The sequence below is a fragment of the Schistocerca gregaria genome, chromosome 11 (genome assembly GCF_023897955.1).
Source record: "Schistocerca gregaria isolate iqSchGreg1 chromosome 11, iqSchGreg1.2, whole genome shotgun sequence".
NCBI lineage: Eukaryota > Metazoa > Arthropoda > Insecta > Orthoptera > Acrididae > Schistocerca > Schistocerca gregaria.
The window spans coordinates 77,327,525-77,350,247 of record NC_064930.1 but is presented as its reverse complement, the minus strand read 5'-3'; the positions used below and the strand labels follow the sequence as shown (position 1 = coordinate 77,350,247).

At 40.5% G+C, this 22,723-nt stretch overlaps 1 protein-coding gene across 1 annotated transcript in view; it reads left to right on the top strand.

The window, feature by feature from the left end:
* The window catches only part of LOC126295032 (plasma membrane calcium-transporting ATPase 2-like), a 606,942-nt gene that overhangs the window by 494,768 nt on the left and 89,451 nt on the right, over positions 1 to 22,723 (top strand). The window contains exon 17 of the mRNA XM_049987282.1: positions 21,683 to 21,881. Coding sequence (XP_049843239.1) covers positions 21,683 to 21,881 — 199 coding nt within the window. The remainder of the gene's footprint in view (positions 1 to 21,682; positions 21,882 to 22,723) is intronic.

Genomic DNA, 22,723 nt, shown 5'->3' with positions numbered 1-22,723 from the left:
ACATGTAGAAGTAATTTCGGGTGTGCCCCAGGGAAGTGTGTTGAAACCCTTTCTTTTCATGCTGTGTATTAATGACCTTGTAGACAATATTAATAGTAAAATCAGGCTTTTTGCAGATGATGCAGTCACCTGTAACAAAAAGCTACCTGAAAGAAGCTGCATAAATACTCAGTCAGATCTTTGTAGGAGTTCAGTCAGATCTTCATAAGATTTCGACATGGTGCAGAGATTGGCAACTTGCTCTAAATGTTCAGAAATGTAAAATTGTTCCCTTCACAGAATGAAACAACATAGTATGCTATGACTGTAATATCAATGAGTTGCTGGTGGAATAGGCCAACTCATACAAATACCTGGTGGAACACTGTGTAGGCGTATGAAATGGAATAATCACATTGGTTCAGTTGTGGATAAAGCAGGTGGTAGTCTTGGGTTTATTGGTAGAATACTGGGGAAGTGCATTCAGTCTACAAAGGAGATTGCTTATAAATCATTTGTATGACCAGTTCTAGAATATTGCTCAAGTGTGTGGGATCCATACCACATATGACTAACAGGGGATATTGAATGTATACAGAGAAAGGCAGCACGAAGGGTCACAAGTTTGTTTAATCTGTGGGAGAGAGTCACAGAGATACTGAAGGAACTGAACTGGAAGACACTTGAAGATAGGCCTAGACATAAACTATCCCGAGAAAGTCTATTATCAAAGTCACAAGAACCGCCATTAGATGATTATTCTAGGAGTATAGTACAACCTCCTATGTATTGCTCACATAGGGATAATGAGGATAAGATAAGAATATTTACTGCATACACAAAGGCTTTCATACAATCATTCTTCTCGCACTCAATATGTGAGCAGAACAGGAAGAAATTCTAATAACCAATGCAATGGGGTGTACCCTCTGTCATGCACCTCATGGTGTTTTGCAGAGTATAGATGTAGATGTAGGTACAGTGCCATATGTGGACTCTGTAGCCCCATAAATCCCTGGATCTCAAAAATTAATTTTGCCTGGAGATTTATGGCAACATTAAGTTTCAGTGTGAAGTTGACCGTGTAAGAAGAGCCCCTGAACAGGAAAGAGCAGAACGGAATAAAATGTAACCTTAATTAAAGAAATATTGAAGCTACTGATATTCAAAGAGTGTTACTACATCACAACATTAACATCATTAAAACAATCCACTTTTTGTCCATGAAGGATCTGTAAAGAAAGATAAAAGCATTAAGTCATAAATGTTCAGTTTCTGTAATGGATAATATACTGCCATTGTTTTGCAAATTAACATTTTTCTTTCTTTAATTCCTAACTGAATGCATCAATTTTGAGGTTCGTCATTAAAGTAGCTAATGAAGTAATCAATTTTTTAATTCCCTTTCAAATAACTTTCGGGAATTCAGCCATGTAACCCTTTCAGTGACCGCCAATATTTCCGCGGGAGAACACCCCGCCATTTTCAAGGCAAACTGCAATGGACAGGTGGCGTACATGCAAATTTAATACCTCAGTTCTTGGACTGAAGCAGGAAAGATAACATACAAACACTGAACACTAGTGCCACCAAAGATGACCAAAGTCAGAGCTATCTATAGTGAAACTATGAATTCGCAGGTGAGGTAGCATTAACTCTGTCCCTCTGTTTTTTGAAAAGGGTGAGAGCCGGATTCCAAACAGAGTTTAAACAGAAACCTCCATCCCTGTTAACGAGGTTGTCTTCATGCTGAGCCGGATGGTGACAACTATTAGGCTGTAAGTACAAGTCGGTGTGAGTACATTTCTTGTAGACTGCATGTCCCAATGATCCATCATCCTTCCTCCTAACCAACACATCAAGAAAGGGAAGGCAACCATCCTCTTCCATCTCCATCGTAAAACAAATGTTTGGGTGGATCGAGTTCAGATGTTCTAGAAAGACATTGATTCTCCCTACCATGAGGCCAAACAACGAAGGTATCATCAACGTATCTAAAGAAACAGGTGGGTTTCAAAGACGCCGACTCCAATGCACGTTCCACAAAGTCTTCCATAAACAAATTTGTGATCACAGGAGACAACGGACTACCCATCGCAACTCCATTTGTGTGCTCGTAATACTGGTCATTAAATAAAAAGTAAGTGGATGTCAACACATGCTGAAAGATATTAGTTAATTCAGCACCAAACCTGGCCTCAATTAACCGCAACGAATCAGACAGAGGAACATGAGTAAAGAGAGAGACAACATCGAAACTCACTAAAATATCAGAGTCATTCAACCTCAGTCCCTCCAAATGATGTAAAAATCAGCTGAGTTCCTGATATGATGTTCACACCGACCTACTTGTGGACTCAACAGAGAAGCAAAATGCTTGGATACACGATATGTCGGAGCGCCGATGTTACTCACTGTAGGACGGAAAGGAACCCCTTCCTTGTGAACCTTCGGAAGGCCATGTAACCTAGGGCGAATGGCACTATAGGTGTTAAGACCCTTGATAGTGTTCTGTGACAAACCACTTTTCTTCAGGAGGCTGTTGGTCTTTCTCTCAACACTTTTTGTGGGGTCAGCATCGATTCTGTGATACGCTGAATCAGATAAAAACGTTGCATCTTTTCTACATAATCATGTTTATTTCAAACAATGGTGGCATTGCCCTTGTCAGCAGGTAAAATAACAATACAAGGATCAACTTTGAGAGAGTGTAAAGCAGCCCTCTCTGCTTCTGTTACATTACTCTTAGGTGGACGAGCCCTAGTCAAAACACGGCATGCCTCCCTCCTAACCTTCTCTGCTGCGTCAGGAGGTAGTTTGCAAACTACCTGTTCAATTGAACTAATAAAATCAACTTCCGGCAAATTCTTCAGAGTGGTTGCAAAATTTAAACCCTTCCCTAGCACGGATAAGGTTGCGTTGTCAAAAGATTTCTCTCTGAGATTTATCACAGAACGTCAAGATATAACATCCGACTCCGAACGATGAAAACGTTCAAACTTTGCCAAATGCCGGGCAATGACGGAGTTGTATTACCAATCAGCTTGGGTCCATGAGGCACTGTCCAACCAATCCCAAGCAAAATCAGACACTTCACATGCAACCATTAAATGAAAATGATACAATTCTTTGGAAACAGAATCCAAATGTCAACGAGTAAAACGAATCCTTTTGCGAACAAGAGCCAAGCCAGTACATTGCTTGATACAATTGGTGGCAGGAGAATTAATATGGTGCACAACCTTAGCAAATGTTGGGACATGATTTTCATCACTACGCCTCAATAAAAACGACAAAGCACATTGCAGTCTAACTCGACAGCTACGAAGTTTACCCAACTTACGTAAACACCGATACATTTCCTCCCTGTAGAGGTAAACAATGTGAGACGTGAGTTTCTCCTGGCATACACAACTTTCAAATAACTTCCGGGGATTCTGCCAGGTAACACTTTCAGTGCCCGCCAATATTTCGGCGGGAGAACACCCCGCCATTTTCAAGGCAAACTGCAACGGACAGGTGACGTACATGCAAATTTAATACTTCGGTTCTTGGACTGAAGCAGGAAAGATAACAGTGTGTGTGTGTGTTATCTTTCCTGCTTCAGTCCAAGAACTGAGGTATTAAATTTGCATGTACACCGCCTGTCCATTCCAGTTTGCCTTGAAAATGGCGGGGTGTTCTCCCGCCGAAATATGGCGATCACTGAGTGTTACCTGGCTGAATTCCCAGAAGTTATTTGAAAGTTGTATACGCCAAGAGATACTCAGGTCTCACAATTTTTAATTAGTCAGTGAAGTAATCAATTTCATAAAATCAATGAATAAAGCTCTGATAAACTGGACAGTAATAATCATTAATAAAATCTAACCCTTGATGTCATCAGAACCAAAGAGAAGTTGGGTTGGGTTGTTTGGGGGAAGAGACCCAACAGCAAGGGATTAGGGAAGGATGTCGACCGTGCCCTTTCAAAGGAACCATCTCGGAATTTGCCAGGAGAGATTTAGGGAAATCACGGATAACCTAAATCAGGATGACCGGACGTGGGGTTGAACCGTTGTCCTCCCGAATGTGAGTCCAGTGCGCTAACCACCAAAGAGAAGTAATCATCCATACAGATAAATAAGTAATCAAACTGACATCCACTATTGTTAGTAATTAATGGATTCAAAAAGAAAAGAAGAGGCAGAAGGGGACAAATGTTATTTCAGTGGTGTGCAGTGCTTAAAAGGAATGCATGGATACATAAATACAGTACATCTTTGCAACATCCAAAAATAGTTTTTCTTTGCACTATTGTATCTCATTTAATCACTACACTAACAGTTATTCTGCTTTTTTGACAAATACATAACCAGCACAACATATACTTCACATGGGATTCACAACAGTAGCAATTGAAGACATCAAGTCTGAAAATGAGCCCATGTATATGTTGTTTCATATTATTTTACAGTCCATCTTGAGCACACATTTTTATTATACTTCCCTATTACCAGTTTCAGCTACTGCCATCTTCAGAGCTATTACAAACAAAAACTGGGTGTAACCAACTAATTTCAATTTGCTGACACCAATCCTATAAAAGAACTGGTGCTACATATACCAGCCATACATACCATAAAACATTATGATGCAGGTATCAGCATCAAATGATACATGTAGGTACATAGTAAGCGCTGGTGATGATCAGGATGTGTCTAGTATTTATACAAATAACTGAGGCCAGCAGAGGGCAGTATAGGTGGGGTACATGAGTAGCCAGTATCACAAATGTAATGGTTAAAATGCAGTATGCCTAGTGATTAGTTAAAATTACTTCACATGGCTAAATGAGCATTTGACAATAAAACATATACTGACATACAATACGTGGAATTATAGTCATACATAAAATACACATAAAAATTGCAAACAGTAGTAATGTGAAACTCCTAGTCTGGCAAAGTAAAACATACAGTTGTTTAAAATCCAGTATAAAATATTTGAGAATAAAATCACATCTATAAAAAGAGATCTTCCAGCATGACAAAGTGATTAAACCATAACCATAAGTTTCAGGTTGTTATAAAACAGTGTTATTAATTATAAAGTCGATAAAACATCCAGACTGGGACCTCAATGGCACCACCTCATGGTTTTCTGTATGATGTGCTTGTTTTCTTGTGGTTGAACTTGAGGAGGAAGGCCCAGTCTCCTTGTCAGTGATGGCCAGTGTGCACAACTGCATTAACGAGCTGCTGGGGCATATGATGGTGCTCAAACTAGTAGGTTTCTGAATATGTCAAAATAATCATTTAAGTTAAACTCATTCTGCTGATTGAACAGCAATTCCAGTTGTTGTGTTCTGTGTACACAAACCTCCATTTCCTTGAGTAACTACCCCTTTAGTGCCCTATGCAACACTTTCATATTACTCTCTGTGTTTCCTGCTGAACATTTTTCTCTGTCTGAATGTGTACCAAAAGCACTCTTATTTTGATTATATGTATGCTCTCTAAAACAGTTCTTGTAATTCCTTCCCATCTTACTGATTAAAACTTGTCACAATCTTGCAGATTGTGTTAAGGATATACCAATCCCAACTGGAGCTACAGTGCCTTCTTTTGACATTGTTAACTTCTATACCAATGTCCCAGTTAGTGATACTCAGGAGATTACAATAAAGAACTTGCTAACGTACAAGGAGCTTGGTCAGTGGGAAATAGTGGAAATCTTGGAAATTTTAGAACTTGTGTGGTCATTTAATTATTTTAAGTTAAATAATAAGATTTTTTATTGAAGAATAACTTGCAATGGGCAACAGTTTGTCAGGTACTTTAGTTGAGATATTTGTAAATGAGGTAGAAGATCAGTTTTATTGAACAAAATTCTGATGTCTGTAAAAAAATTTTGAATTACGGGTGTTATGTAGATGACACCATACTACTGTACAAAGCTGACAAAAGTGAAATACATGAGATAGCAGGAAGATGGATGGGATGCACGAAAAAATTGAGTTCACAGTGGAACTGTAGGAAGAAGAAGGAAGTATAAGTTTTTGAATCTTAGGTTAACTAAAAGGTATGGAAGGCATAAGATTAGCATGTTTAGGAGGACGGCAGCTACTGGCATAACTATAAATGTGAAATCCTGCCACCCTAAGAAGCATAAATGGGCATACTTCAGAGCCATGATCAACAGGATACTAAAACTACCACTCACCCCCAACAACAAAATAGAAGAATTAAATGTGATTAGACAAATAGCTGAGGCCAAGGGGTATAAGGACTGTGATATTATGAATCTTTATAATAAAATAAAGATGAGAATACATGACAATAAGGAGACAATAGAACCAGAGGGCAAGGAGTTTGTTGCTATGTCATACAATGGTGCATTTTCTGACACAATTGCACAGGCTTTCAGAAATATGAAAGGTGAAAATTGGATTTCAAATGAAAAGTACAATTGGTTCTAGGCTACATCACAAAGTTGGCAACAAGGGTAACAAATATTTAGAGTCTGGTGTCTTTAAATTATCTGCCAAGATTGTGACAAGTTTTATATTGGCGAGACAGGAAGGAATTTCACGATGCGTTTTAGAGGGACATGTTGTTGTTGCTGTGGTCTTCAGTCCTGAGACTGGTTTGATGCAGCTCTCCATGCTACTCTATCCTGTGCAAAGTTCTTCATCTCCCAGTACCTACCACAACCTACATCCTTCTGAATCTGTTTAGTGTATTCATCTCCTGGTCTCCCTCTACGATTTTTACCCTCCACGCTGCCCTCCAGTACTAAATTGGTGAGCCCTTGATGCCTCAAAACATGTCATACCAACCGATCCCTTCTTCTAGTCAAGTTATGTCACAAATTCCTCTTCTCCCCAATTCTATTCAATACCTCCTCATTAGTTAAGTGATCTACCCATCTAATCTTCAGCATTCTTCTGTAGCACCACATTTTGAAAGCTTCTATTCTCTTCTTGTTCAAACTATTTATCGTCCACATTTCACTTCCATACATGGCTACACTCCATACAAATACTTTCAGAAACGACTTCCTAACACTTAAATCAATATTTGATGTTAACAAACTTCTCTTCTTCAGAAACACTTTCCTTGCCATTACCAGTCTACATTTTATATCCTCTCTACTTCGACCATCATCAGATATTTTGCTCCACAAATAGCAAAACTCCTTTACTACAAGTGTCTCATTTCCTAATCTAATTCCCTCAGCATAACCCGACTTAATTTGACTACATTCCATTATCCTTGGTTTGCTTTTGTTGATGTTCGTCTTATACCCTCCTTTCAAGACACTGTCCACTCCATTCAACTGCTCTTACAAGACCTTCACTGTCTCTGACAGAATTACAATGTCATTGGTGAACCTCAAAGTTTTTATTTCTTCTCCATGGATTTTAATTCCTACTTCAAACTTTTCTTTTGTTTCCTTTACTGCTTGTTCAACATACAGATTGAATAGCATCAGGGAGAGGCTACAACCCTGTCTCACTCCCTTCCCAACCACTGCTTCCCTTTCATGTCCCTCGACTCTTATAACTGCCATCTGGTTTCTGTACAAATTGTAAATCGCTCTCTGTATTTTACTCCTGCCACCTTCAGAATTTGAAAGAGAGTATTCCTTAATCTTTCTTCTAAGATAACTTGTAGGGTCAGTATTGCCTCACGTCTTCCAACATTTCTACAGAATCCAAACTGATATCTCAGAGGTCGGCTTCTACCAGTTTTTCCATTCGTCTGTAAAGAATTCACATTAGTATTTTCCAACTGTGACTTATTAAACTGATAGTTTGGTAATTTTCACATCTGTCAACACTTGCTTCTTTGGGATTGGAATTATTATATTCTTCTTGAAGTCTGAGGGAATTTCACCTGTCTCATACAGCTTGCTCACCAGATGGTAGAGTTTTGTCAGGACCGGCTCTCCCAAGGCTGTCAGTAGTTCTAATGGAATGTTGTTTACTCCCAGGGCCTTCTTTCGACTTAGGTCTTACAGTGCTCTGTCAAACTCTTCACGCAGTATCATATCTCCCATTTCCTCTTCATCTGCATCCTCTTCCATTTCCACATGATATTGACCTTGTGAACATCCATGATATTGTCCTCGTGAACATCGCCCCTGTATAGACCCTCTATATACTCCTTCCACCTTTCTGCCTTCCCTTCTTTGCTTAGAACTGGGTTTCCATCTGAGCTTTTGATATTCTTGCAAGTGGTTCTCTTTTCTCCAAAGGTCTCTGTAATTTTCCTGTAGGCAGTATCTATCTTACCCCTAGTGAGATATCCCTCTACATCCTTACATTTGTCCTCTAGCCATCCCTGCTTAGCCATTTTGCACTTCCTGTTGATCTCATTTTTGAGAAGTTTGTATTCGTTTTTGCCTGGTTTACTTGCTGCATTTTTGTATTTTCTCCTTTCATCAATTAAATTCAGTATCTCTTCTGTTACCCAAGGATTTCTACTAGCCCTGGTCTTTTTACCTACTTGATCCTTTGCTGCCTTCACTATTTCATTCCTCAAAGCTACCCATTCTTCTTCTACTGTATTTCTTTCCCCCATTCCTGTCAATTGTTCCCTTATGCTCTCCCTGAAACTCTGTACAACCTCTGGTTCTTTCAGTTTATCCAGGTCCCATCTCCTTAAAATCACTCCTTTTTGCAGTTTCTTCAATTTTAATCTACAGTTTATAACCAATAGATTGTGGTCAGAGTCCACATCTGCCCCTGGAAATGTCTTACAATTTAAAACCTGGTTCCTAATTCTCTGTCTTACCATTAGTGTGCTCCCTGCCGCCGTTGGATAAGCAGCTGCAGCAGCAAGTCGTATAACCCTAGCTTACTTATTTGTTAGATAGTTTAATTAATTTCTTTGCGTGTTTTTGGGTACTTGCATTGTTTAATTCATATATTTCGATCGTATTATAGTATTTGACAGTTGTAGCATCGCGCTTTAGTGTTTACTTCGTAGATTCTTATTTCAATTGCGTGTGAGTTTCGTATAGGAGGTGCAATTTCGAGTTTTAGTTACTGTAATCGTAAATTCAGCAGATTGTAGCGCAGTCGTTAGGCATTTGTACAGGTTAGTTGATACATTCTTTGCGTGTTCCGCTTGCGTTATCTAGGCACGGACTCGTGTTTCGGTAACTGTTGTTAAACATCGATTAGAATGGACAGGGACTGCGATTGCTGTGTTCGGATGAGGGCTGACTTGGCATCCCTTCGCTCACAGCTGCAATCGGCGCTGACTTCGGTCGCGCAGCTTGAGGCTGTTGCCAATGGGCACCACTGTGGGGAGCCGGACTCGGGTATCACGGGGATGTCAACCTCGTCCCGTCTGTCCCCAGATCGGTCTGCCGCTGTGGTTGCCCCAGTTGCTGCCCGCAGTGGGGCTGAGCCCTCGCCTGTGGTTGATTGTGAGGTCGTTCCAAGGCGTGGCAGGCAGCGAAAGGCGTCCCCGGAGGCTGATCAGAAAGCCTCCCCGGTACGTCTGTCAAACCGGTTTCAGGCACTGTCTCTGGCTGAGCCAGATGCAGGTGCCTGCCCTGTTTCAGAGGATCATTCTCAGCCTTCAAGGTCCGGGCAATTGCAGAGGGTCGGCTTACTGGTAGTTGGGAGCTCCAATGTTAGGCGCGTAATGGGGCCCCTTAGGGATACGGCGGCTAAGGAGGGGAAAAAATCCAGTGTGCACTCCGTGTGCATTCCGGGAGGAGTTATTCCTGATGTGGAAAGGGTCCTTCCGGATGCCATGAAGAGCACAGGGTGCAGCCAGCTGCAGGTGGTGGCACATGTCGGCACTAATGACGTGTGTCGCTTTCCATCTGAGGAAATTCTCTCTGGATTCCAGCGGCTATCTGATTTGGTGAAGGCTGCCGATCTTGCTTACGAGATGAAGGCAGAGCTCACCATCTGCAGCATCGTTGACAGAACCGACTGCGGACCTTTGGTGCAGAGCCGGGTGGAGGGTCTGAATCAGAGGCTCAGACGGTTTTGCGACCGTATTGGCTGCAGATTCCTTGACTTGCGCCATAGGGTGGTGGGGTTTCGGGTTCCGCTGAATAGGTCAGGAGTTCACTACACTCAGCTGGCGGCTACACGGGTAGCGGAGGCTGTGTGGTGTGGACTGGGCGGTTTTTTAGGTTAGAAGGCCTCGGGAAAGTGCGGGATGGGCTGCAATGTCAAAGGGTGCTTGGCAATTACAGGACGTGCTTGGATCAAGGAACAGTCGGAATTATAGTTGTAAATTGTTGTAGTTGCGCTGGAAAAGTCCCTGAGCTTCAAGCGCTAATAGAAAGCACAGAAGCTGATATCGTTATAGGTACAGAAAGCTGGCTAAAGCCTGAAATAAGTTCTGCAGAAATTTTTACGAAGTCTCAGACGGTGTTCAGGAAAGATAGATTAGGCAGAATTGGTGGTGGAGTGTTTGTGTCTGTCAGTAGTGGTTTATCTTGTAGTGAAGTCGAAGTAGACACTCCATGTGAATTGGTGTGGGTGGAGGTTATACTTAACAGCCGAATTAAGTTAATAATTGGCTCCTGCTACCGACCCCCAGACTCCGATGATACAGTTGCGGAACAGTTCAGAGAAAGTTTGAGTCTCGTAACAAATAAATACCCCACTCATACGGTTATAGTTGGAGGGGACTTCAACCTACCCTCGGTATGTTGGCAAAAATACTTGTTCAAAACCGGTGGTAGGCAGAGAACGTCTTCCGAGATTGTCCTAAATGCTTTCTCCGAAAATTATTTCGAGCAGTTAGTCCACGAACCCACATGAATTGTAAATGGTTGCAAAAACACACTTGACCTCTTGGCCACAAACAATCCAGAGCTGATAGAGAGCATCATGACTGATACAGGGATTAGTGATCACAAGGTCATTGTAGCTAGGCTCAATACCATTTCTTCCAAATCCATCAGAAACAAACGCAAAATAATTTTATTTAAAAAAGCGGATAAAGTGCCACTAGAAGCCTTCCTAAAAGACAATTTCCATTCCTTTCGAACTGACTATGCGAATGTAGACGAGATGTGGCTTAAATTCAAAGATATAGTAGCAACAGCAATTGAGATATTCATACCTCATAAATTGGTAAGAGATGGAACGGATCCCCCGTGGTACACAAAAAAGGTCCGAACGCTGTTGCAGAGGCAACGGAAAAAGCATGCGAAGTTCAGAAGAACGCGAAATCCTGAAGATGGGCTAAAATTTACAGACGCGCAAAATTTGGCACGTACTTCGATGCGAGATGCCTTCAATAGGTTCCACAACGAAACATTGTCTCGAAATTTGGTAGAAAATCCGAAGAAATTCTGGTCGTATGTAAAGTACACAAGCGGCAAGACGCAGTCAATACCTTCGCTGCGCAGTGCCGATGGTACTGTTATCGACGACTGTGCCGCTAAAGCGGAGTTATTGAACGCAGTTTTCCGAAATTCCTTCACCAGGGAAGACGAATGGAATATTCCAGAATTTGAAACACGAACATCTGCTAGCATGAGTTTCTTAGAAGTAGATACCTTAGGGGTTGCGAAGCAACTCAAATCGCTTGATACGGGCAAGTCTTCAGGTCCAGATTGTATACCGATTAGGTTCCTTTCAGATTACGCTGATACTATAGCTCCCTACTTAGCACTCATATACAACCGCTCGCTCACCGATAGATCTGTACCTACAGATTGGAAAATTGCGCAGGTTGCACCAGTGTTCAAAAAGGGTAGTAGGAGTAATCCATTTAACTACAGACCTATATCATTGACGTCGGTTTGCAGTAGGGTTTTGGAGCATATACTGTATTCAAACATTATGAATCACCTCGAAGGGAACGATCTATTGACACGTAATCAGCATGGCTTCAGAAAACATCGCTCTTGTGCAACGCAGCTAGCTCTTTATTCGCACGAAGTAATGGCCGCTATCGACAGGGGATCTCAAGTTGATTCCGTATTTCTAGATTTCCGGAAAGCTTTTGACACCGTTCCTCACAAGCGACTTCTAATCAAGCTGCGGAGCTATGGGTATCGTCTCAGTTGTGCGACTGGATTCGTGATTTCCTGTCGGGAGGGTCGCAATTTGTAGTAATAGACGGCAAATCATCGAGTAAAACTGAAGTGATATCAGGTGTTCCCCAGGGATCGTCCTGGGACCTCTACTGTTCCTGATCTATATAAATGACCTGGGTGACAATCTGAGCAGTTCTCTTAGACTGTTCGCAGATGATGCTGTAATTTACCGTCTAGTAAGGTCATCCGAAGACCAGTATCAGCTGCAAAGCGATTTAGAAAAGATTGCTGTATGGTGTGGCAGGTGGCAGTTGACTCTAAATAACGAAAAGTGTGAGATGATCCACATGAGTTCCAAAAGAAATCCGTTGGAATTCGATTACTCGATAAATAGTACAGTTCTCAAGGCTGTCAATTCAACTAAGTACCTGGGTGTTAAAATTACGAACAACTTCAGTTGGAAGGACCACATAGATAATATTGTCGGGAAGGCGAGCCAAAGGTTGCGTTTCATTGGCAGGACACTTAGAAGATGCAATAAGTCCACTAAAGAGACAGCTTACACTACACTCGTTCGTCCTCTGTTAGAATATTGCTGTGCGGTGTGGGATCCTTACCAGGTGGGATTGACGGAGGACATCGAAAGGGTGCAAAAAAGGGCAGCTCGTTTTGTATTATCGCGTTATAGGGGAGAGAGTGTGGCAGATATGATACACGAGTTGGGATGGAAGTCATTATAGCATAGACGTTTTTTGGCGCGGCGAGACCTTTTTACGAAATTTCAGTCACCAACTTTCTCTTCCGAATGCGAAAATATTTTGTTGAGCCCAACCTACATAGGTAGGAATGATCATCAAAATAAAATAAGAGAAATCAGAGCTCGAACAGAAAGGTTTAGGTGTTCGTTTTTCCCGCTCGCTGTTCGGGAGTGGAATAGTAGAGAGATAGTATGATTGTGGTTCGATGAACCCTCTGCCAAGCACTTAAATGTGAATTGCAGAGTAGTCATGTAGATGTAGATGAAGATGTATATAATCTATCTGATAGCTTTTAGTGTCTCCAGGATTCTTCAATGTATACAACCTTCTTTTATGATTCTTGAACCAAGTGTTAGCTATGATTAAGTTATGCTCTGTGCAAAATTATACCAGGCAGCTTCTTCCTTCATTTCTTACCCCCAATCCACATTCACCTACAATGTTTCCTTCTCTCCCTTTTCCAACTCTCGAATTCCAGTCACCCATGACTATTAAATTTTCGTCTCCCTTCACTACCTGAATAATTTCTTTTATCTCATCATACATTTCTTCAATTTCTTCATCATCTGTAGAGCTAGTTGGCATATGAACTTGTAGTACTGTAGTAGGTGTGGGCTTCATGTCTGTCTTGGCCACTACGATACGTACGGCTATTTGTGTTGTTGAGGCACACAAGCCTCCCCACCAATGGCAAGTTCATGGGGAGGTTAGAGGGATAGGTATAACCAAAATAAGTGTACTTTTGCTTCACATTTGGACAGAGACAAATGTTCAGCAGGAAATGTAGATGATAATATGAAAGTGTTGCATAGGGTGGTGAAGTGACAATTACTGAACCAACTCAAGGAAATGGAGATTTATGTACACAGAAAACAATTACTGGAGCTGCTGAATGAACTGAAAGAGTTTAACCTGAAAGCTTATTTTAATGTATTCACAAAACCTAGTAGTTTTAGAAGCACTGAGCGCCCCAGCAGCTTGGCGTGCTGCTAGTGACGAGGAGACTGAGACTTCCTTCGCAAGTTCCACCACAAGATAACGAGAGCGTCATACAGAAAATCCACAAGGCAGTGCCTCTGAGATCCCACTCTGAATGTATTATCGACTGTCAACTTTTCAATTAATAATCACTGTTTCATTAATTACCTTACACCTATGGTTCCAGTTTAATTCCTTTGTCTGCCAGAAGATCTCGTTTTATACAAGAATTTATTCTTAAACTTTTTATACTGGCTTTCACACAATTGTAGGTTTTACTTTGCCAGACTAGGAGTTACACATTATTACTGTTTGCAATTTTTATGTGGATTTTAAGTATGAATATAATTCCGCATATTGTATGTCAGTACATCTTTTATTGTCCGACACTCATTTTGCCATATGAAGCAATTTTAATTAATGACTATGCATACTGCATTTATTCATTACATTTGTGTTACGGCTACTCATGTACCCTAGCTATACTGCCTCTGCTGGCATCAGTTATTTGTATAAATATCAGGCGCATCCTGATCACCACCAGCACTTACTTTGTACCTACATGTATAATTTGACGTTGACACCTGCATCATAATATTTTACGGCATGTATAGCTAGTATACATCGCTGTTAATTGTATAAATACTTTTTTTTATGTAACACCAGGTCTTTTATAGAACTAGTGTCAACAAACTGAATTTAGTTGGTTACAACCAGTTTTTGTTTGTAACAGGTCCAAAGATGGCAAAAGCGGAAACCGGTAATAGCGAAGTGTAATTAAAAAAAAGTGTGACCAACACAGACCTATAAAGTAAAGATTCACAATGGTGTTGCCACTCCACATCACATGGATTTGCTGATAAACACACCATTGTCCATGGCCTGCAGGGTAGGGCGACTGCACACAGAGATACTCTAGTGGAGTGGAGGAAATAGGAGCACAACAAAAGCACCACTCACTGCAGTGGCGGTAATGTACATTACTGGCCATTAAAATTGCTACACCACGGAGATGACGTGCTACAGACGTGAAATTTAACTGACAGGAAGAAGATGCTTTTCAGAGCATTTATACAAGAGTGGCACTGGTGGTGACACCTACAACGTGCTGACATGAGGAAAGTTTCCAACCGATTTCTCATACACAAACAGCAGTTGACCTGCATTGCCTGGTGAAACATTGTTGTGATGCCTCATGTAAGGAGGAGAAATGCATATCATCATGTTTCCGACTTGGATAATGGTCGGATTGTAGCCTATCGCGAATGCAGTTTATCGTATCACAACATTGCTGCTTGCGTTAGTCGAGACCCAATGACTGTTAGCAGAATATGGAATTGGTGGGCTCTGGAGGGTAATACGGAACACTGTGCTGGATTTCAACGGCCTCGTATCATTAGCAGTCGAGATGACAGGCATCTTATCTGCACGGCTGTAACGGATCATGCAGCCACGTCTTGATCCCTGAGTTAACAGGTGGGTACATTTGCAAGACAACAACTATCTGCACAAACAGTTCGACGACATTTTCAGCAGTACGGACTATCAGCGAAGACCGTGGCTGCGGTTACCCTTGATGCTGCATCACAGTCAGGAGCACCTGCAATGATGTACTTGACAATGAACCTGGGTGCATGAATGGCAAAACATCATTTTTTCAGATGAATCCAGGTTCTGTGTACAGCATCATGATGGCTGCATCCGTGTTTGGTGACATCGCAGTGAACACACATTGGAAGCGTGTATTCGTCATCGTCATACTGGCGTATCACCTGGTGTGATGGTATGGGGTGCCATTGGTTACACGTCTCGATCACCCCTTGTTCCCATTGATGACACTTTGAACAGCGGACTTTACATTTCAGATGTGTTATGACTCCTGGCTCTACCCTTCATTCGATCGCTGCGAAACTCTACATTTCAGCAGGATAATGCACGACCGCATGTTGCAGGTCCTGTATGGGCCTTTCTGGATACAGAAAACGTTCGACTGCTGCCCTGGCCAGCACATTCTCCAGATCTCTCACCAATTGAAAACATCTGGTCAATGGTGGGCGAGCAACTGGCTTGTCACAATACGCGAGTCACTACTCTTGATGAACTGTGGTATCGTGTTGAAGCTGCATGGGCAGCTGTATCTGTACACGCCATCCAAGCCCTGTTTGACTCAATGCCCAGGCGTATCAAGGCCTTTATTACGGCCAGACATGGTTGTTCTGGCTACTGATTTCTCAGGATCTATACACCCAAATTGCGTGAAAATGTAATCACATGTCAGTTCTAGTATAATATATTTGTCCAATGAGTACCTGTTTATCATCTGCATTTCTTCTTGGTGTAGAAATTTCAATGGCCAGTAGAGTAGCATGGCTGGATGTCACTGTGCACTGCTCAGTGGAAAATTTTGAAACTGTTGGATGTCATATGTTGTGACATTGGCTACTTTCCTTGAGCCAGCAGCTTGCATCCTCTGATGTGGTGGTAATGTAGTGTCGCCAGGTTACAGTACTATGTAAACACAGAAAGAAAATGTGGTAGGATCACTTCACTTTAACAGATCACGCTGCAACAAAAAGTAAATGTATTCATGAAATGCACACAGTACAGTTCAAAATAGTGCAATGGTGAACTTGAAGTACATTCACATTGTAATAATTCCTAAAACAAATTAAGTTTGAAAACCATGCCACGAGATGTCACCTCATAGCACTTGCAAAAAATCAAACTGTTCATAAATTTACTGATATTAATATCTTACTAACAGTTCATAGCTTGAGCATCCAGCCCAAGCTTGATGGCCCCATCTTTCTTAATGATTGGATGTATCGAATTATGATGTTCACTATCTGATCTCTCAATTATGTCATTGTTCACCATGCATTTAATCCCCTCTCCTACAGCCTCTCTTCTAGCTGTTGGTATCAAATACGATTTTATTTTAAATGGTTTGTGTGGCTGCACTTTAATATGATATTTACATCCCTTCATAAGTGCTGGTTTTTCTTGAAAGTACTTTGGCATACACATGTAAAACTTCAAGTGATTCTTCTCAATAAGAAGTGAGGCAGTTACCTGAGTCATCTACTTTCTCCTGAATTTCTGATATGACATCTTGAACTTCTTTTTGCCTTTTTCTGGCCACATTATCTCTCATACATACTGGAACTTCAATTCAATCATCTGTTTTCTTCTGAGTCACTTTAATTCATAATCCTGTGGACATGTTCTCCTTTTCTTCTACTAAACTGGTAAAATTAACCTCCATTTCATCATCCCCATCACAAATACTTCAACATCCTCTTTCATAATTAATCTTGTATCTTATTTCTGCCAGCCAATTGTTGCCAAAAATCCAATCCACACTCAAAGAATCAAGAATCAGTACAGCCACTTTGAAATGTCTGTCTAAAATCTTGCGTTTAATGGATGTCTGTCCAGTAACAGCATGACTTCTTTGCCCAGTTCCTGTAATGATATGCACACTATTGACAGGGAAGACCGGTACCATTTCCATTTCATGAAGCTGTTCATACAAACTTTTAGAGATTGCTGTAGTATCACTAACAGAATCTAAAATTCCTGTAATTTTTCCGACCACTTAAATGAAGTTCAATCACTGGATTCAACACGTCGTCTACATCGTGTGTATCGTCTCTCAGTACTTTAGCACTGATATCTTCAGTTTCACGTTAAATCATTTGTATTCTCCTGTTTGACCCATTAGACTGTTCAGACATTGTGGAGTGTGTCTTATCCATAACTGCTTCTAGTTTAATGGAGATAACATGTGGTCTTCATGTCTGTCATCCGTATCTCTGAGTGGCGAATGATCTCGAACTCTTCCATCATCTACTGTCTGCTGGTTATACCTACCAAAATCATTTTCTCTCCACTCATAGTTTCGAATTTGGTAATTATTATGCTAGTAATTTAGTAATTTCTCAAATTTACATCTCCTCACTTGTCATTGTATCATTATTGATTGTCACATTGTTGGTCCCACAATTGATGTCTTAATTATCTTGCAGTGGTGCATGATTTTGTTGAAACTGACGATCACAATGAGTCAAATTTTGCTCTGATCCTGTCAGTGTCCCTTCATTATCTATTTCCTCTAAATGCTCAACAACTTGTAATAACTCATCAAAATCATCAAACGTTCACAGCACTACCTGCTTCCATGCTTTCCATGGTAAATGCTGTATCAAAATTATGAGATTATTCTCAATCTATCATTCTTTTCCTGTACAACGTTGCTTGGAAGTTGAGGTGCTGCAAAAAATGTCTAATTCAGTCACCATACGTAGATACTGGCAATCAGGCTCTGCATCCAAAGATTGTTGCAAGATGCGACATCCTTGTCATCAGTCTCCATATATAACAACCCTGTTGGTATTCATTGAGGCACACTATATTAGGTTGCAGTCGCTCCTTGCTTTTCCATCAAACTTGCTGTACAGCCAATCTCATTAAATAATTCCTCCAGGGCTACTATGATGACTGTTTCAAGTCAGAACATCAGTTGTTAAGGGGTCATGAATTATAAGTTATTCAAGCACTCAGTAAACATAAACACATTTGATAGCATTCAGCATTTCTATCTACATGCCACAATTTTCCACTGATCACTTGCACACTAAAACTTGAGCAGTGACTGATCACAGTATGGACAAGCTAGAAAAGAATTGAAGACAGCTATTGAGCAGTACCAACAAATGCACTATCCAAGCGTGGCTCACTCCATCCTGTCCAAGAGTCCAACTACAGCTAACTTGCACCACAACAATAACTGGTGTCCAGTGTATTGTCAACAAGCAAAGATTAACTGATATGCATAGCTATGGCTACAACACGCTCAATGGACTTCATACAGCAAATACATTGCTATGTGAGAACACTGTACCCTCACTAGTGGATGACAGGAAATAAGGGATTTGGAGTGACAAATCATTCTATACCGCGTTGGCAATCTACATCTACCTCTACATCTATACAGCGCAAACCACTGTGAGGTGCGACAAATCATTCTATACCGTGTTGGCAATCTACATCTACCTCTGCATTTATACAGCGCAAACCACTGTGAGGTGCATGGCAGAGGGTACCCATTGTACATGTTCCAGTCACATATGGAACGTGGGAAGAATGATTGTTTAAATGCCTCTGTGCATGCGGTTATTATTCTAATCTTATCCTCATGATCCCTGTGTGAGCGATACATAGGAGGTTGTGATATATACCTAGAGTAATCATTTAAATCCAGTTCTTGAAACTTTGTTAATAGATTAATAGACTTTCTCAAGATAATTAACATCTGTCTTCAAGAGTCTACCGTTTCAGTTCATTCGATATCTCTGTAACACTCTCCCACGGATTAAACAAACCTGTGACTATTTGGGTTGCCCTTCTCTGTATACATTCAATATCCCCTGTTAGTCCTATGTGGTATGCATCCCACATGCATGAACAGTATTCTAGGATGTGTTGCACGAGTGATTTGTAAGAAATCTCTTTTGTACACTGATTTCCCTTCATTCTACCAATAAACCAATGTCTAACACCTGCTTTATCCACAACTGAACCAATGTGGTCATTCCATTTCGTATCTGTACAAAGTGACGTTTTTTTTAGTTTTGTGAAGTGCACAGTTTTACATTTCTGAAAATTTAAAGCAAGTTGCCAATCTCTGCACCATGTTGAAATCTTATCGAGGTGTGACTAAATATTTATGCAGCTTCTCTCACACAGTGTTTCATTATATGTAACTGTATCATCTGCAAACAGCCAGATGTTACTATTAATATTGTCTGCAAGGTCATTAATGTACTGCATGAAAAGCAAGGGTCCCAACGCACTTCCCTAGGGCACACATGAAGTTACTTCTACATTTAACAATTACTCTCCATCCAAGGTAACATGCTGTGTCCTCCCTACCAAAAAGTCCTCAATCCAGTCACAAATTTCACATGATGCCCCACGTGATCGTACTTTTGGCTACAATCATAGGTGTGATACTGAGTTAAATGCTTTTCAGAAATCAAGGAACACTGCATCTACCTGGTTGCCTTGATCCAGGGCTTTCAGTTTGTAATCTGAGAAAAGTGCAAATTGGGTTTCACACAGTCAATGTTTTCTAAAACTGTGTTGGTTGACATGGAAAGCAAGAGCCCCAACATACTTTCCTGGAGCACACCCGATGTTGCTTCTACATCTGATGATGACTTTCCAACCGAGATAATATACTGTGTTTTCCCTACCAAAAAGTCCTCGATACAGTCATAAATTTCTCTTTGCACCCCATATGATCATACTTTTGGCAGTAAGTGAAGGTGCACTAGTGAGTCAAATGCTTTTCAGAAATTGAGAAACACTGCATCTACCTTCAATTCAAAGCTTTCAGTATACTATCCGGAAAAAGTGCAAGTCGGGTTTCATGTGATGGACATTTTTGAAAACTGTGATGGTTGGCATTGAAGAGGTCATTCTTTTCAAGATACATCATTATATTTGAGCTCAGAATATGTTCTAAGATTCTACAACAAATCGATGTCAAAGATTCAGGGTGGTAGTTTTGTAAATCACTTCCACTACCCCTCTTGTAGATGGGTGTGACCTGTGCCTTTTTCCAAGAACTGGGCATGGTTTTTCTGTTCGTGGGATCTATGATAGATTATAGTGAGAAGAGGGGCTAACTCAGCTGAAAAATCAGTATGGAATCTGACAGGGATTCTATCTGGGCCTGGAGCTCTGTTCTGTTTTAACGATTTCAGCTGTTTCTCAACACCACTGACACTAACACTTATTTCATTCATATCTTCAGTGGTACGAGGATTAAATTGGGCAATTATCATGGGTTTTCCATTGTAAAAGAACATTTGAAAATGGAGTTAAGCATTTCAGGTTTTGCTTTGCTATCCTCAATTTCAGTTCCCATTTCATTTGCTAGGGGCTAGACGCTAACTTTGGTGCCACTAACAGCCTTTACGTATGACCAGATCTGACAATGACAGTCCAACGGGAAGGTTTGGGATTGGCAGATGCCTGGAGAATATTACCTGTCATCGTGGGTAGTGCCAGCAGTAAAATACAGAGGAGGTGGTGTTTCAGTATAGGAGTGTTTTTCTTTGTTAGTGTTTAGTCCCCTTATTGCATTTAAGATAATACAAAAGGTGGTTGATTATGAACTCATTTTGCAGATTTTATGTATTGCATACAGCAGAGGAATAGTTCAAAAATGATTATTGATTTTATCAGCATGACAGTGCACCCTATCGTAAAGCAGCATCAATGTTATGCCTGCCTTGAGTCCTGATCTGACCCAATGGAACACCTTTGGGATGAATAAGAAAACGATTTCACTCCAGCCCCAGTGTCCAACATCCCTCCTTTCTATGGTTTCAGCTCTTGATGACAAATGGGCTGCCATTCCCCCACAGAAATTTAGATATCTCATTCAAAGTGTCCCCAGCAGAGTTCAAAGTGTTATAAAAGTAAATGATGGAACACATCACATTTCAGTGTCCACTAATAGGTGTCTGGAAACCTTTACTCAGATAGTATACATCATGAAATGGTTTAAGATAAGATTAAGTTTTATGGAATTAAAGGCGTTACAATCAATTTACACAAGATCTGTCATTTAGCAAAGTCACTCGGTAGTAACAGCATTTCCAATAATAGGTGTCTGGAAACCTTTGCTCAGATAGTATACTTCATTAAATGGTTCAAGATAAGATCAAGTTTTATAAAATTAAAAGGCGTACAATCAATGTACACAAGATCTGTCATTTAGCAAAGTCACTCGGTAGTAAGAGCATTTCAGATTTACATGAAATGCTCAGCTGACCAAATTTATGTGTTCCAGTACAGTCCCCTCTCTGTCCTGTATGCAGCATGCAGCAGCCTGAACATTTTGAATGTTTCTGTAGTGCCTCTGAAGCCAGACTGTCAACTCGTTTCAGGCCGTGCAGATGCTGTGGGTCAATCTGATCATGGACACATTAGCGTCACTGGCACTCGCCACAGATATTCCCAATGTGGAACTCCTCAAAAGGAAGCCTTACGGGCGCACAAAGCCTCTCATTTCCCGACGTATGATGAAACAGATTGAATCCCAAGTGTTGTACCAGCTTTCAGTAACTCTTGCACTCCTTTTTGTAGGTAAGCAATCCATCTGGCTCTTGATGCACTCGGTACTGCTCTAGTGACTGTACCAGATGTCAAATTTCGTATCTTAAGTGTTTTGTAAGTTGCACTGTTTGTAAAAGTACTCCTTGAGTAGTTTTTTAGTAGAGTCTCATAGTACAAAAAGTAGATTAGTAATCTGAAAGTATTTCCTGTAGTTTCTTTCATTCTGAATTTTCAGTCTTTTGACCGGTTTAACACTTAACTGCATCTTTTATCTCAACTTAAGCTTTCGATACTGCCCGTCGACACTGAGTTGTGATATAGTGGTTTTGTGGTAAGTGACATCGTACACATGCAGAGTGTCACTTTGTTTCATGTCGGGTTATACTGTTTGTTGAAGGTATTGTGAATTGTGATGGCAAAAAACACATTATTAAATATACAAGTTTAATGTATTAAACATAAGGTGATAATCTTACATTCCTAATCAGATTCTAAATATTATCTTTGGTTGTCCTAGTAATGAATGTAAACAGTAAATACAATGAATGTGAACTTGGAATTTCTTATGAATAGATCATCCTTTCAACACTTTTCTCAAATGTGAGCAAATTTGTAATGTAATAAAGTCAATATTACTTAGTCAGTAATAATATTAATATCACTGAAATAAGAAAAACTTGAGTTTTAACAATTACAAAACATGTATATTTGTAGAAGATCAACTGCAAATGGAAACTGAATCCTTTAATTTTAAGTGTAAGGAAATCAATATTAATAACAGAAAATAATGTACCAAGGTATACCAGAATTAGTTTAGTTGGGGGTGGAGAACGCAGTCCAGAGCAAAAGAGTGAAGTAAATCATCACCATAT